The following is a 13067-nucleotide window of genomic DNA, read 5'->3' as shown; positions in this document are numbered from 1 at the left end:
ATAACGGACAACACGGCGTAATTTTGACAGCCACAGACGGGAATAGTAATCAACCAATCATTCGACGTCAGCTAACTCAAAACATAACCTATAAACTTGGTAACCGTCAAGAAATATCAAACTGCTGAACGTTTTCCCTTGCACAAAAGCTGCCAGAAATATCAGCTAAAAATGGACAATTTAATGGACTTAGATTTGTACGAATTGATTGGATCTGTTTCAACAGCTACGATAAAAGACGTTGGTATAATACAAGTCATTTGATATTGTGAGGGAATTCTTATTCTTAACCTGAAAAAATTATTTTACAGATAAAAACAGCGTACCGAAAAAAAGCGCTTTCTTGCCATCCAGACAAGAATCCTGATAATCCTAAAGCCGCAGAGTTATTCCACCAACTTTCGAGAGCTTTAGAAATATTGACTGATGAATCCGCCAGAGTGAGTAAACTTGTCATTTTTACCAGTTGTCACATCGTTACTTCTGCCAGAAAATTGTTAGACTCGTATTTCACAAGTAATAACTTGTTTAGAGTATTGATCATAAATTTCAACCCTCATTGTTAGTCATCTACGATTGCTTAACTATTCATCAAAATCTGATAGGCGGCGTACGATAAGGTGATCAATGCAAAAGTTCAAGCTAAACTACGTAGTAAACAATTAGATTCAAAGCGGAAAAAATTGAAGGAAGATTTGGAAGCACGGGAAGAGGCTCACAGAAAATCTCAGATACAAGGAGAAAATACTAAAACTGATGAGCAAAGACTTCAGGTACATTAATTTGTAATAGCTGCTTTTGGCCATTAATTTATTTTGACTTACATTTCATTCATTGCTTTCACAGATCAAGTATTACAATTGTAATTTGTTTCTTTCTCTTTCTCCATGTAGGATGAAATAGAGCGACTGCGTACTGAAGGTTCCAAGCAAGTCGAGGAAGAGGTAGCGTTTGTTCGTCAGCAGGTCTTGGAAGAGTTGCGTAAAATGCGAGGAACAGCTGGTAAATCACAGTCCAGTAATCTTAATGAACGGCGAGTCAAGATCAAATGGAAAGCAGCTAAAGATGATCCACTCAATGGTGGCTATGACTCTAGTACCTTACATCAGATTTTGTCAAAGGTGAGATTCTAGTTATATAGGTACATTCTTCTTCAATACAGTGATGCGAATCTAAGACCTTTGCTTTTTTCCCAAAGCGTGTTTTGTTTTTCCTTATGGGACATGGAGATGAAGCACTTGTACTTTTTTCTAATCAACTTTAATTTACACTAGATTTTTTTAAACCTACAAATAATTATATGTACATTCTTTGCAATTTTCAGCACGGAGATATCAATATATTGGTTGTTTCTTCAAATAAAAAAGGACGGGCACTAGTTGAATATGCCAGAACCGACGCTGCAGTAAGAATACATTTTACTTACAATACATTACTAGCACACCATGTTTTACTTATTCTCATTAAAAATGTTTGACAATTCTATAGGTCCAGTGGTAATGCATGTGGAAATCTGAAGCAAAATTAGAATCATAGATTAATGCAATGACTCATTAAAATTTGCCCGCTATGAAATATTCGAAATTTAATGGACACAAGATTCTTTGTTTATAGGGAATGGCAATACAGATAGAAAAAGGCCTTGTGAGTAATCCTATAACCTTGGAATGGGTATGTAAGCCTGAAATGAAAACAGCGTGTGATCCGTCAAATATAATCGGGTCACTACCAAAGAGTCGAACGTTGCTATTCCCATCTCAGGATACCTCTACGAGTAAACCAAGCATGAATTTTCCGAGTTACTCTTCAGCCCCTAATATATTTGTAAGTATTAATCATACTTGATTCGTTTTCTGTTTACTTAAAAAATACTACTAATTTTCAGAATGTACAGAATAAAATATCCGATTTGGAGTTCGAAACTTCGGTGTTAAGCAACCTACGACGAGCCGAAGAACGCAAACGACTTATAGAAAAATTGACTCAAGAGGATGGTTAAATCATTAAAAATTGTGTTTATGCAGGAAACATAAGTACAAAAGACAGAGGTGAAAAAAAAAACTTATAGAGTACACACTGTTTTATTAAGATCACAAATTCAATCTTACACTTTGCCGATTACCCATTAATATCTACTTTCTACCAAAAGTAAAAAGTTGAGAGCAAAATAAAATGTCACCAGCTGATAGTCTTATCGACTAATTATTGTATCGATTCAAAAAACAAATTTTATGAAATACGCCAGAAAAAATTTTGAAATAAAATAAAATTAAACTGGTCTTCAAAATTTGGCTAGCGTTATTATATACAAATAATGTATGATACACAATATAAGTGATTCTGGATGTTGTATGTACATAACATACTACGAGGATACAGGTTTAAGGTGCTCATCAGCATATTGTATAATTAAATACAAATAATGCATCAAAGCAATTATTTATTAATTAGTTGAATGGCAATAGAAAAGCTTTCAAAATTGACTAATTTCGCATAATCTGAAAATTATTAATGCTATATTTACGGGCAGATAAACCTGTGTGAACAACACTTTATGTGTGTTTTATGGAGTTGTTGAAGTAAGTTGATTTAAGTTATTTGTAAGGTAACAAAGCTAATTACGTGAATTTTATTTTTTCATTCCTTCTTTCTGTTTTTTCTGTTTCTTGGTTTCTGCTTCGTCAATAGGGGCTGGTTTTACAAACGGTATTTCATTCTGATACTTAGCAGGCATAAATTGCTTGATAGCATCAGGTACTAAAATCCCAGTTTCAGTTTGATTTACTTCTAATACAGCACAAATAACTCTTGTAGCTGCACACATTGTGGCATTCAGCATGTGAACGTAGTCCATAGTGGCATTCATTTTTTTTGTTTGTCCATAACGAACGAGAAGTCGTCTAGCTTGATAATCGAGACAGTTGCTGCAAGAGACCAACTCTCTAAAAGCTCCAGAACCAGGGAACCATGCCTCCAAGTCCAGTTTTTTAGAAGCCGCGTGATTTAGTGCCCCAGATACAATGTTTACTACCCGATACGGAATGTTGAGCTCCTGGTAAAACGACTCAGCGTTTTCTATCATTTCATCCATCATTTCCCAAGACTTGTTGTCATGTGGCGAGGTGAGACAAAATTGTTCAACTTTTTCAAACTGATGTACCCTAAATATACCCCTAGTGTCTCGACCATGGGACCCGACCTCTTGCCTGAAGCAGGTGGAGAGACCTGCATATTTTATCGGAAGACTGGCTTCTGCAATCCACTCATCTCTATGGAAAGCGGCGATAGGTTGTTCGGAAGTGGCTATCAGGTATTTTTCCTCAATTTCCTTATCCTCTCCACGTTCACTTCCCTTTCCGACAACTTTGTAAAGCTCGTCATCAAATTGAGAAAGCTGGGCCACTTCTTGCATCACGTCTTTTCTCATGAAAAACGGAGTGTACAATGGCTTGTAGCCCTTGTCGAAAAGTTTCCTCAGTGCAAATTGGATCAGCGCATGTTCCAAAAAAACTGCTGGCCCGACAAGGAAGTATCCTCGACCACCAGAGACGGCGCTGCCGCGATCTCCATCCATACCGTCGATCATGTGTATTAGATCAACATGGGAATACTTTTTGCGCTGTGTACAATCGCCAAATGTTCTTTCAACTTTATTCTCATCCTCGTCATTGCTAACTGGAACAGACGCATGGAGGTGGTTGCCAACTTCACGCAGCGCGGTTCTACGCTCAGTCTCAGCTTTTATAAGGTCCTGAGCATTCTGCTGAATCGCCTCTTCGATCAGCGCGCGAATCTTCTTTATCTGATTGACGTTTAGTTTTTTGAGGTTATCCGAGGTTACGTTATCCAAATTCTCAGCTAGGTCATTAGGCACTGGTTCATCTCCGCCAGCTGGCTCTTTTTTCTTCATTTTTTCGCCGATTTCTTTGCTGCATACATTTTTCAATTTATTCAAATTATCGGCTCTGTGCCGCAACTGTCGCCAAAACGTGTCTCTTTCGACAACTGTGTCAACCAACCCGACATCTTTGAATCGCTTCCTCTGATTCTCCCGAATTTTTTCGGGATCGAATCCCTTGTCTGTTCTAAAAAGATCAAGGTCCAGAACCATTTTATACCTCTTCGTATCCGGGGAAATTAAGTATTTCCTTTACCGTCGCGTACTCCGAAATTTCTTCGAATCTATCACGACCGGTATAATGCGGCTATTCCTACCAGATGGTATGCACACGTGTAATGATGCAACCGCATGCAACTGACACGCGAGCTATCTCAACGTGATTTTACCACGAGTTTTACATATATACGCGATGCGAAAACGGCTACGTTCATGCAACCTTTGACTAGCCTTTGACTGGTCTTATACATCCGTTTAGCGATGAGACATGATGAGACCTGAGACATTGTATATCCCTCAAAAATAGTGCAGAATACACATTACCCATGTTATGTCATAGTATTAATACAAATAACATTGTTGCAATGGTTTCTCAAAGAAAATGAAAACTTATTAGACGCTACTTCTTATTTTGGACTACGTAGTAATTGTTTTCTTTCCGAATTGAGGTTGTGGATCATTTCTAAAATTTCGGCTTCTGTGAGAATTATTTTCGTAACCTGTAGTTAATCTAGACTAATAATTGAAATTGGTACGTATTCATGCAACTGTTACGTGTCCGTCCTTGTATCTGAATCTTTCTACACGGAAATCAGTTTTATAGGTTATCCAATCTTTCATGATACCACACAGCAATAAAAATTTAGAGTTTTTCTATTATATTAATAATTTGATACACTTAAGTTTCTAAACAACTATCGAGTTAAAATTTTTTGCTTCTAAATCTGTCACCATTCATTGCTAGGATAGCACATTCACTAATTTACTATTACCATTGATGTTCAACATCAATAAGAACTATACTTTTTTTTAACGAAAATTGTGGTCAGTATTATCTATCTATCAATTTATCAAACCCAAGGGTATTTCTGATGTAACTTCAATCGAATCCATATCCGCGTACTTTCTTTATTTTAAACGTATTTCTTGATTGCTGTTGTATCACAATTACAATATCTATGAAACTTCATTGAACATTGATATTTGTTACAGAAATGGCGCAACAAAATCCTGTGATACAGCCAGGAACAACTTCGTCAGATGTTAGTCCTGGACTTGGCAATCTGCAGTCAGTAGGTCCTAGCAATTCAACACCCTCTGTTACAACAACATTGCAAAGTGGGAGTACCGTTCAAGTACCTCAGCCCCAAACACAGTCGCAGCAATCACAATACGTACCTCAATCAGCTAAAGGTCCACCGGCCCAGCTATCCCACAGCAGTTCGACTTCGGAGTTTCCACAGGTTTGTTTTTAGTTTGATATAAGTAAATATCGATACCAATATTTCTAACTAAGGATTCAAAGTGTCTGGCATCATCCAAGTAATGTATTTACTTTAGCAACCATACAAAGATAGGATTTTCAGATTTTATTTGATTGCACGGACAGCTTAGATCTTGAAATATCTCATTGCAACCGTACTTTATTATGCGAATCAATATGTCATTCATGCTTGGCAGATCATACATTAAATGATGAAACACAAATTTTCTTGTGTCATACATGTTACTCATTTCTTTCTCCACAACCGAAATTACATTTGTTCTCAAAACACTGAATAGTGAAAAGTTTTCAAAAATTTGACCATGTAACTTGACATATAGTTAAACCTGCCGCTCGCATGCCATGTGATGCCTCTTTGAACCCGTACAAACTAATAAGAATATCTCGTCTTATTGAGAGTCATCTCTTTTGCGGCTACTAATTAAAATTTCTGCCTCTGCATTTCTGCATATGTGTATATATATATATATATTTCTGTATCTGCATTTCTGCATGCAATACACGAGGAGATTCAGTCTTCCGCGCCCCGTGTGTGTTCCACACTACAGAATTTGATTTTTTGTTGTATCTCACGAACTATTCATATTATGAGTAAAAAATTCCTGAAAAAGTTGTACATTTTCGAATAAGGAATATCTTAATTGAAATAAAAATATATGATTTCATTTCAAAAAACTGGTCCATCCTCTACAGTATCACCAGTTATGATGCTGGATCGCAGAAAAAAAATTCTTCATGTGTCCCCCTTTAAACCATAAAACTTTTGTAGGACACATTTTCCAATTGAACCATTAGGTTGGCTGGAAACGTAATGCGTCTTCTCAATTGGGACACCCTGTATATATATATATTTATTTATTTATTTATTACGAGGCTGAAGTTAGTAACGTCAACATAACAAACCTTCAGGGGAAAAAACGTTATTGTACAATTTCTGAATGTCCTTCAAGGAGTTATCTTTTCAAAATATTTTATATGAGTATTTTTTGTTTATCATGGTTTATTAAATTGCAAACAATCTTAAATATGCGAAGTAACGATTTCTCCTAAATATGCATCATTACTGCAATGCTACTGACTTCATCCTCATTATTTATTCGCCTATTATGTGTTACAGTTCCTTACGAAAACACGGTTACAAGATTTAGTAAGGGAAGTTGATCCAACTGAGCAATTGGATGAGGAAGTGGAAGAAATGCTATTACAGTTAGCTGACGACTTTGTCGAAACAACTGTAAACGCTGCTTGTCTTTTAGCTAAACATCGCCATGCCAATACTGTTGAAGTAAAAGATGTCCAGCTGCATCTAGGTGAATTAATAATGTTTACTCATTTGAACGTTATATTTCGATGTAGTAAGGTAATGGGATTACTGATACATTTTCAATTTATATTTTAGAACGGAACTGGAGCATGTGGATTCCTGGTTTTGGTACCGATGAAGTTCGTCCATACAAACGCGCTACAGTCACCGAAGCTCATAAGCAGAGGTTGGCTCTGATCCGGAAATCGATAAAAAAATATTGAGCCTTAATTTTAATATTCTTTTTTTTTTTTTTTTTTTTTTTTTTAAGAAACATCAACATAGCTTACAATTGAAAAAGATATTACACGCCCTGGAATAAATCGGGTATTGAAGATATCACGGTGCCTGTTCGCATTGTGTGTAATGATGCGATTCTAAGAAAATGACCTATTGAATTCTGGATTAATGTTGAAGCAGGAAAGAAAGTACGTTTCGAGTATTATATTTTCTAATTATTCCAGTGACTACATTTCATGTAGTGATTGTATGTAGGTAACAATTACGGGTTTATTTGAAATGAGGCGATAATTTAAGCTCACATATAACTCGGAGAATGGTGAGATGTTAAAAAAAAAAGTATCTACAAATTTTCGTTGAAAAGAGTGTCGCCAAAGTGCACTGAATGATTGGGTCTCTTACTGTTTTCAGCCAGAGACATTTGTATATGTTGGTTAAACAAAGTTTTTGTTCGATTGCATGATTATATCGTATTTTGTCAACAGGTCTTTGACTGCACATTTGACTATCATCTTAGTTATAAGAATATTTTGCTAGGATATCAGAGAACCTTTTACAAACTTGTAAAACCTTATGCGTAATATATTTATCTGATGTGCTAGTTTAATTTTGGTATCGTTCTTTAAGCAATATGTAATAAGTAAAAGAAAATTTAATATCAAAAGCCAATAAAACCGTGTATTCTTATTGATATAACACCAATTGCTAACAATTTACAAAGCACATATTAAATTTTACCGAAGAAAAAGTACAATTTTTTTTAAATATCCACTTTTATTACATTCAAGGACGACTCAAGTAATTAATACATGACGGAATGATTGTCGTTTCGTCATCTTGCTATTTTTCAGTTAGATATTACTTCGGTATAGGATATTTATTGACAATTTCAAGTAAGCAGAGCTTCATACAAATATATAAATGGTTAACGATAAATGTTGAATTCCATAAATAAGTAAGGGTAATGAACAAATCAACTTACATTTAATACTAAGATTAAACTTGTACAATAGTAATGAACACTTGTTATTTTACGTTTTCAGTTAAAGAATGTTAGCACAACTCAGATGACATGGTATTACAAAAGCTTATAATGGACCAATTTGTGTCTAGTACTTAATCAAACAGTAATTGTCTGCTGCTGAATAGGAGCATTTCGTATGCTGAGTATCACATCTACCCTTGGTCTTCGAAAGAGCAAAACATGGGGTTCTGAAAATCACACTTTGACTAAGAACAACTTATATCACTTATTGAGAAAAACATCAAAGACTTAAGAAAATATAATTATTCTCATGCTGAGTAGAAATGCTTTCGGTACATCGTACCTGGAGTGTGCATCATGTAGTGAACCCACCCAGGGCTTTGCTGTACTCCCAAGTTTCGCCATTCCGTTTCAGTCATAAGATGTGACTTGGGTACGTGACGTGCCAAGTCTGCCGGTAAGATGACGTGCCTGTTAAAGAAATTTGGTATATGATGTGGAAATTTAAATACGTTATTAGCTGAGAGTTAATAGATGCGCGTGTAATTGATACTTCATTTGGTGTAGCGGTAGAATAGTTTTGGGTTAATCATTTACTAGTCAAAAGCACGTTATCTCAAATACAAAAATTACGATAGCCACCGTTAAAGGACATAATTCTGGAATAAAACAATAAAAACATAGATATAAAAGGTTATGTAGCCGTCGGTAGAAATCAACAGACGCAGTTTGTGCGAGTTGGAATAACTAACCTGTACTCGTATTTATCATCGTTGTACTTTTCAGAATACTGTATTTGGTCCGAAGGCATTTTATTTGATTTTTCGCTTTATATTTGCAAAATGTAAACAAAGAGTTTACCACAAAAATTCAGTTCCCGAACAACGCCACTTCTTGTTTCCACAGTCCACACTACACCATGTAACGCTGTTTAAAGATTTGTAACCATAGGGAGGACTCCAAATTCCTATTCTGAGCCGTTGTTGCAGCTTACAAAAAGAGTGTGATCAACTTCTAAATAAGACCCACTATGCCGGCGAAGTTCGGTATTCCACTAATTTTCTCCCTGTTGATGGTAAATCTACACTGGATTATGTATAATGAGTATACATACACAATTAGTGTCCTTTGTAACAAAATCGATTTTGATAACTGATTCTCGATATGAAACGTACGTCGATAGCTGATCTATATACTTACTCTATTTACTGACAGTGGATAATACCACTAATCGACTAATGCACGTTACGACATTTCTCGATGAAGCACTACTGACAATAAAACAGTATATCAAACATGAAGAGTATTCTAAACGACTTGGAAATCGTAGCTAAGCGTGTAAAATACAATCCTCTGCTCAGCACTGCCTGCATGAGCGGCTTCCTGTATTTTCAAATTCTCTTATAATTGACGTGATCGGCTTTTGTTTTGCCGCCTAATTGTAGGCGGCGCTGCTGTATCGCTATCTTCAGGGTACTGAAGTCCGGGACGCTGACAAGTTCGAATGAAAGTCGGGACCTGCGTTCCGAATTCGTACGGTTTTGTGCTTATTTTAACAACTTTTTCGTAATTAACTCGATCTGCAGGACTGGCATTGGTAAATGATTGTTAAATTAACAGTTCAAAGACACGCAGAGATTCGTTTTCACGGGCTTTGTCTGCGACCGATTTCGTTCAACGCTCAACAAATGACAATCGCGATTCGCCGTTAAAGACTAACACTGAAGACTAAAGTGGTAAATATTTTCAGTATGTTCGTAGAGAAACCATGTGTCGAGTGCGTTGTTTACTTTAGAACGTGTAATTTTTATTTTGTCGTGAGTGTTTTGGGCATGAGAACTGCTATGCGATCGCTACAACAACACTACGCTATTGACCGTGCAATGTTCAAATAAGTGTCTTCATATTGCCCTTGACCATGTTCTTAACAGATTGCTTGTGAATTCGCTCCTCGTATGAATTTCGTGCGAATTGTGCAATAGAAATAACAAATACAACCCCGTCGATACTGCATGTGATCGTTATTTCTCATTTACAACAGCCATGTGCGTGCTTAAGTGTGGAAAACTATCGGTTTTACGACGTCGAACGTCATCGTCGACAAAGCCTGTGTTTTAGCGTCGACCAGAAGAGCTGAGCCGGTTGACTCTGCATTATGGAAGCATAGGATAATCGGTAAGTTTCAAGTTTTACGCATTAAAATGTCGCAATCTTTGCCCGTGATTTCACGTCTAATCGGATGGCGAAAATTTTTATAGAGGCGACATCGCCTACAGCGTTGCGAGCCTTTGTCATACCGCTATAATAAAAAGCCAATAATTCAGTTTTAAGTTTGACCCACGACTCCTACCTCGTGTAGACTCATGTACCATCAAATTTTGAATACGCCTCCTCCTCTCAATCGCAGCAGGCAATCCAGTGTACGAGCTTTGCTATAAATTTCTCGAATTATCATCTTAATCAAGGGGTTAAATAATCGGAAGCAATATAAAATTTAACAATTTTCTTGGTAGAAGTGATCAGTCTGTGATTGTAGCTTTTAATGAAAAATAAAATACTCTTATCGACATTATAGTTAGTAACCGTGAATGAGCTGCAGCTACTCCATTTTGTATTGGTATTCACATCAGAATTTTCCATCGAAGTCTGCCGAAATACTTCCTACAAATAAATGAAAACGGAAATCAAGAATATAAAACAATACCGTAAAATTCTTCCTCCCTATCCACCAGAGTGGTTTGAATTCACACTCAGAGAAAATTGTGGTTATCTTTACCATAAAAAATAGTGTGCTCAGGGGACAATACGAATTTATAGTTAATAGAACTTATTGCATTATGTTGTTCCGAACTATGAATTTATGGTTACATCTGACAAAAGTTTTATGGTTAACGGTACAATAATGAAGACCTGACCATATTCAAACATTAGTGCGATGAACGTGATAAACTTATCGTTACTCGATTTATAATTTGGAAATTTTAGATTGCAATTTGTTAACTATACCAGTTGAGTAGCTTCATCGTAAATGTATAGCAGGAAACTATTATCACAAAAGTAATTTTAAAAAAATTTAAATATGATCAAGTTTTTTTTTAACTTCTACTCATATTGCCTGGTTAGATTGCGACTCTGTCCGCTGACCTCCAAACACAAGATTGTTCAAAAATTTACTATCAAGTGGCCCAGATTATAATTACTCATATCTGTCCACTTCATATATTATACATTTATGGCAGTGCCCGTGTTGATTGTTAGGATTTTCTTACTGTATTCCATCTTGTACAATGGGTCTTTTAGATGGATCAACCGTATCTCGAACGTACAAAATTTGAATATCGTTCTTTCTGTCATTTTTAGTAGCCGGTTTTGAATAAGCTTCGTTTTTTTTGTTCTTTATCGTTTGTTACGGGAGATTTGCTCATTTGGTATGCAAATATCGTGTTTTATTCTAACAACTTGTGTCGACTGCGAAAGGTCAAGCGGGGGAGAAAGATTTCGGAATTGCCAAACTCCAAATTGCCAAAGATACCTTGTTGACTTTAATTAAGAAATGAAATTTTTCAAAAAGGAAAATGTATTTACGTGGAATTCACTCGGATTAAACTTAGAGAAATCCAAAGGTATTACTATTCCACATGCGTTACATATTATCAAAGCATGACTTTTATTGATGATGAGTTAATTTTACGCAAGAATAATATTATCATCTGAAAAACTACAATGTGTTAGTATTTGACTAGTGAACATAAGTTCACTTATGCTCGTTTCCACACCACCGCAGGCGGTAGAGCACCCGGCGCGTTTTTTTTTACGTGGTATCCCCAGTAGGCCTACTCCACGGAGAATACTAGCAAGATCGATCTTACGTTCTTCGAAAAATTGCAGATGACTTCTTTTCACGTGTTCATTATGGTAAATTGTTTTTCCCAGTCAGTTTGTACTCGCGTATATTCGCCGTTTGTTCGAAATTTTTCAGTTCATATGACTCGCTGACTAATAATGATCGATGAAAGATGACTGTTTTAATTATGGATGAAAGATGTTTGTTTTAATTATGGATGAAGGGTGATTGTTTTCATTCTGTAGGCGAACAGCGATTGACTTTGGATGTTCGTGTACGGATTATTTTTCTTATGATGTATGAGATAATCAACAAAATGGAGAACCTGGTGAATATGTAAAACAATCAATACCTAAACCAAGATCGAAATCACGAATCGCTGTAAGACGTTGGTAATTCTCTCTACTTCTATGTTGCTCTTCCCATGGAGTGGGGGTAGCTGTCTACTCACGTGCCTGTCTAGCTCATCTTATCTTATCTTCTTCTTCTTAATATATATAAATCTCGTGTCACGATGTTTGTCCTCAATGGACTCCTAAACCACTTAACCGATTATAATAAAATACGCACACCATGTGCAGTTCGATCCAACTTGAGAGATAGGATAGTTTAAATCTCAAATTATAGTCGCAATTATAATATATTGCTAATTATTTGTCTGTTATTATTTGACAGTCACAATTATCTGTTAACTCCGAATGATTCTAACAGATGTCGATACCTTTCGACTGGGTTGAGTAAGTAATCAATAGATGGCGCTGCTATGGTAAATCTACGAACGTGTCATATAAGCTACATTTTAACAGCATAACTAGCAACCCATCCCGGCTTCGCACGGGCATATAATAATATAATAAAAGAAAATACACAATGTTTACAGTGAGTTTCTAGAAAAATAACATTTATATTATTACTTAATATTATTATATGCCCGTGCGAAGCCGGGATGGGCTGCTAGTAGACTTATAAGATAGACTGAGCGCTTTATGAGCCGCTTGAAGCAAACATTTAAAGGACAGAAATATGCCGGGAGTACTCCTTTCTCTCTCTGATGATATTTGAGGCGGGGATCGAGGCGGTACAGGAGAATGAGGCGAAATTATGCGCGTATATCTATAGCTGTTCCACTTCCACTGCGCCCTTGTTTCCCGCTATGAAACCGATTGAAAAGAGAGAGTGTACTCCCGGCATATCTCTGTAGCTTATATGTAAGCTTCAGTGCGTCTTATAGGGGCACTCAGTCTATCGTTATAAGTCTATGGTCTAGCTGTTCTACCCCTCTCCGTGCCTCCA

At 36.3% G+C, this 13067-nt stretch overlaps 4 protein-coding genes across 6 annotated transcripts; 2 read left to right on the top strand and 2 right to left on the bottom strand.

Annotated features, from left to right (window-relative positions):
- Positions 1–2207, top strand: LOC124302688 (dnaJ homolog subfamily C member 17). Its single transcript, XM_046759096.1, has 7 exons — positions 1–240; positions 312–440; positions 606–773; positions 894–1121; positions 1325–1405; positions 1615–1824; positions 1886–2207. The coding sequence occupies exons 1-7, from the start codon at positions 172–174 to the stop codon at positions 1997–1999; spliced, it is 999 nt and encodes a 332-aa protein (XP_046615052.1). The 5' UTR covers positions 1–171; the 3' UTR covers positions 2000–2207.
- Positions 2066–4276, bottom strand: LOC124302687 (serine--tRNA ligase, cytoplasmic). Its single transcript, XM_046759095.1, has one exon. It carries the CDS (start codon positions 4109–4111, stop codon positions 2630–2632), a length of 1482 nt encoding a protein of 493 aa, XP_046615051.1. The 5' UTR covers positions 4112–4276; the 3' UTR covers positions 2066–2629.
- A 46-nt stretch (positions 4277–4322) lies between these two features.
- LOC124302691 (transcription initiation factor TFIID subunit 12) lies at positions 4323–7614 on the top strand. 3 transcript variants are annotated; one of them, XM_046759102.1, is made up of 5 exons: positions 4323–4649; positions 5111–5361; positions 6520–6712; positions 6802–6892; positions 6977–7614. In XM_046759102.1, exons 2-5 carry the CDS (start codon positions 5113–5115, stop codon positions 6999–7001), a joined length of 558 nt encoding a protein of 185 aa, XP_046615058.1. In that variant the 5' UTR covers positions 4323–4649; positions 5111–5112; the 3' UTR covers positions 7002–7614. The 3 variants fall into 3 exon arrangements, with proteins under 3 accessions (XP_046615058.1, XP_046615056.1, XP_046615057.1); XM_046759100.1 differs by lacking the exon at positions 6977–7614 and having other exon boundaries at positions 4327–4649; positions 6802–6967; XM_046759101.1 differs by lacking the exons at positions 4323–4649; positions 6977–7614 and adding an exon at positions 4697–4717 and having other exon boundaries at positions 6802–6967.
- Positions 6975–9035, bottom strand: LOC124302693 (cyclin-dependent kinases regulatory subunit-like). The gene is made up of 3 exons (XM_046759103.1): positions 8683–9035; positions 8274–8401; positions 6975–8157 (listed from the first exon to the last, which is right to left on the bottom strand). Exons 1-3 carry the CDS (start codon positions 8739–8741, stop codon positions 8066–8068), a joined length of 279 nt encoding a protein of 92 aa, XP_046615059.1. The 5' UTR covers positions 8742–9035; the 3' UTR covers positions 6975–8065.
- Between the last annotated feature and the right edge of the window lie 4032 nt (positions 9036–13067).

Source organism: Neodiprion virginianus, chromosome 4 (assembly GCF_021901495.1).
Source record: "Neodiprion virginianus isolate iyNeoVirg1 chromosome 4, iyNeoVirg1.1, whole genome shotgun sequence".
NCBI classification, from domain to species: domain Eukaryota; kingdom Metazoa; phylum Arthropoda; class Insecta; order Hymenoptera; family Diprionidae; genus Neodiprion; species Neodiprion virginianus.
This window is presented reverse-complemented; position numbering and strand designations above follow the sequence as displayed.

Coding starts and splice junctions, on each gene's coding strand:
- LOC124302687 (XM_046759095.1), bottom strand. CDS start 4,111: ATGGTTCTGGACCTTGATCTTTTTAGAACAGACAAGGGATTCGATCCC.
- LOC124302691 (XM_046759100.1), top strand. CDS start 5,113: ATGGCGCAACAAAATCCTGTGATACAGCCAGGAACAACTTCGTCAGAT. Junction 5,362..6,519: donor CGACTTCGGAGTTTCCACAG/GTTTGTTTTTAG, acceptor TATGTGTTACAG/TTCCTTACGAAAACACGGTT. Junction 6,713..6,801: donor AGATGTCCAGCTGCATCTAG/GTGAATTAATAA, acceptor TTTATATTTTAG/AACGGAACTGGAGCATGTGG.
- LOC124302688 (XM_046759096.1), top strand. CDS start 172: ATGGACAATTTAATGGACTTAGATTTGTACGAATTGATTGGATCTGTT. Junction 441..605: donor TGACTGATGAATCCGCCAGA/GTGAGTAAACTT, acceptor AAAATCTGATAG/GCGGCGTACGATAAGGTGAT. Junction 1,406..1,614: donor ATGCCAGAACCGACGCTGCA/GTAAGAATACAT, acceptor CTTTGTTTATAG/GGAATGGCAATACAGATAGA.
- LOC124302693 (XM_046759103.1), bottom strand. CDS start 8,741: ATGCCTTCGGACCAAATACAGTATTCTGAAAAGTACAACGATGATAAA. Junction 8,402..8,682: donor GATGATAAATACGAGTACAG/GTTAGTTATTCC, acceptor TTTCTTTAACAG/GCACGTCATCTTACCGGCAG. Junction 8,158..8,273: donor CTACATGATGCACACTCCAG/GTACGATGTACC, acceptor TGTGATTTTCAG/AACCCCATGTTTTGCTCTTT.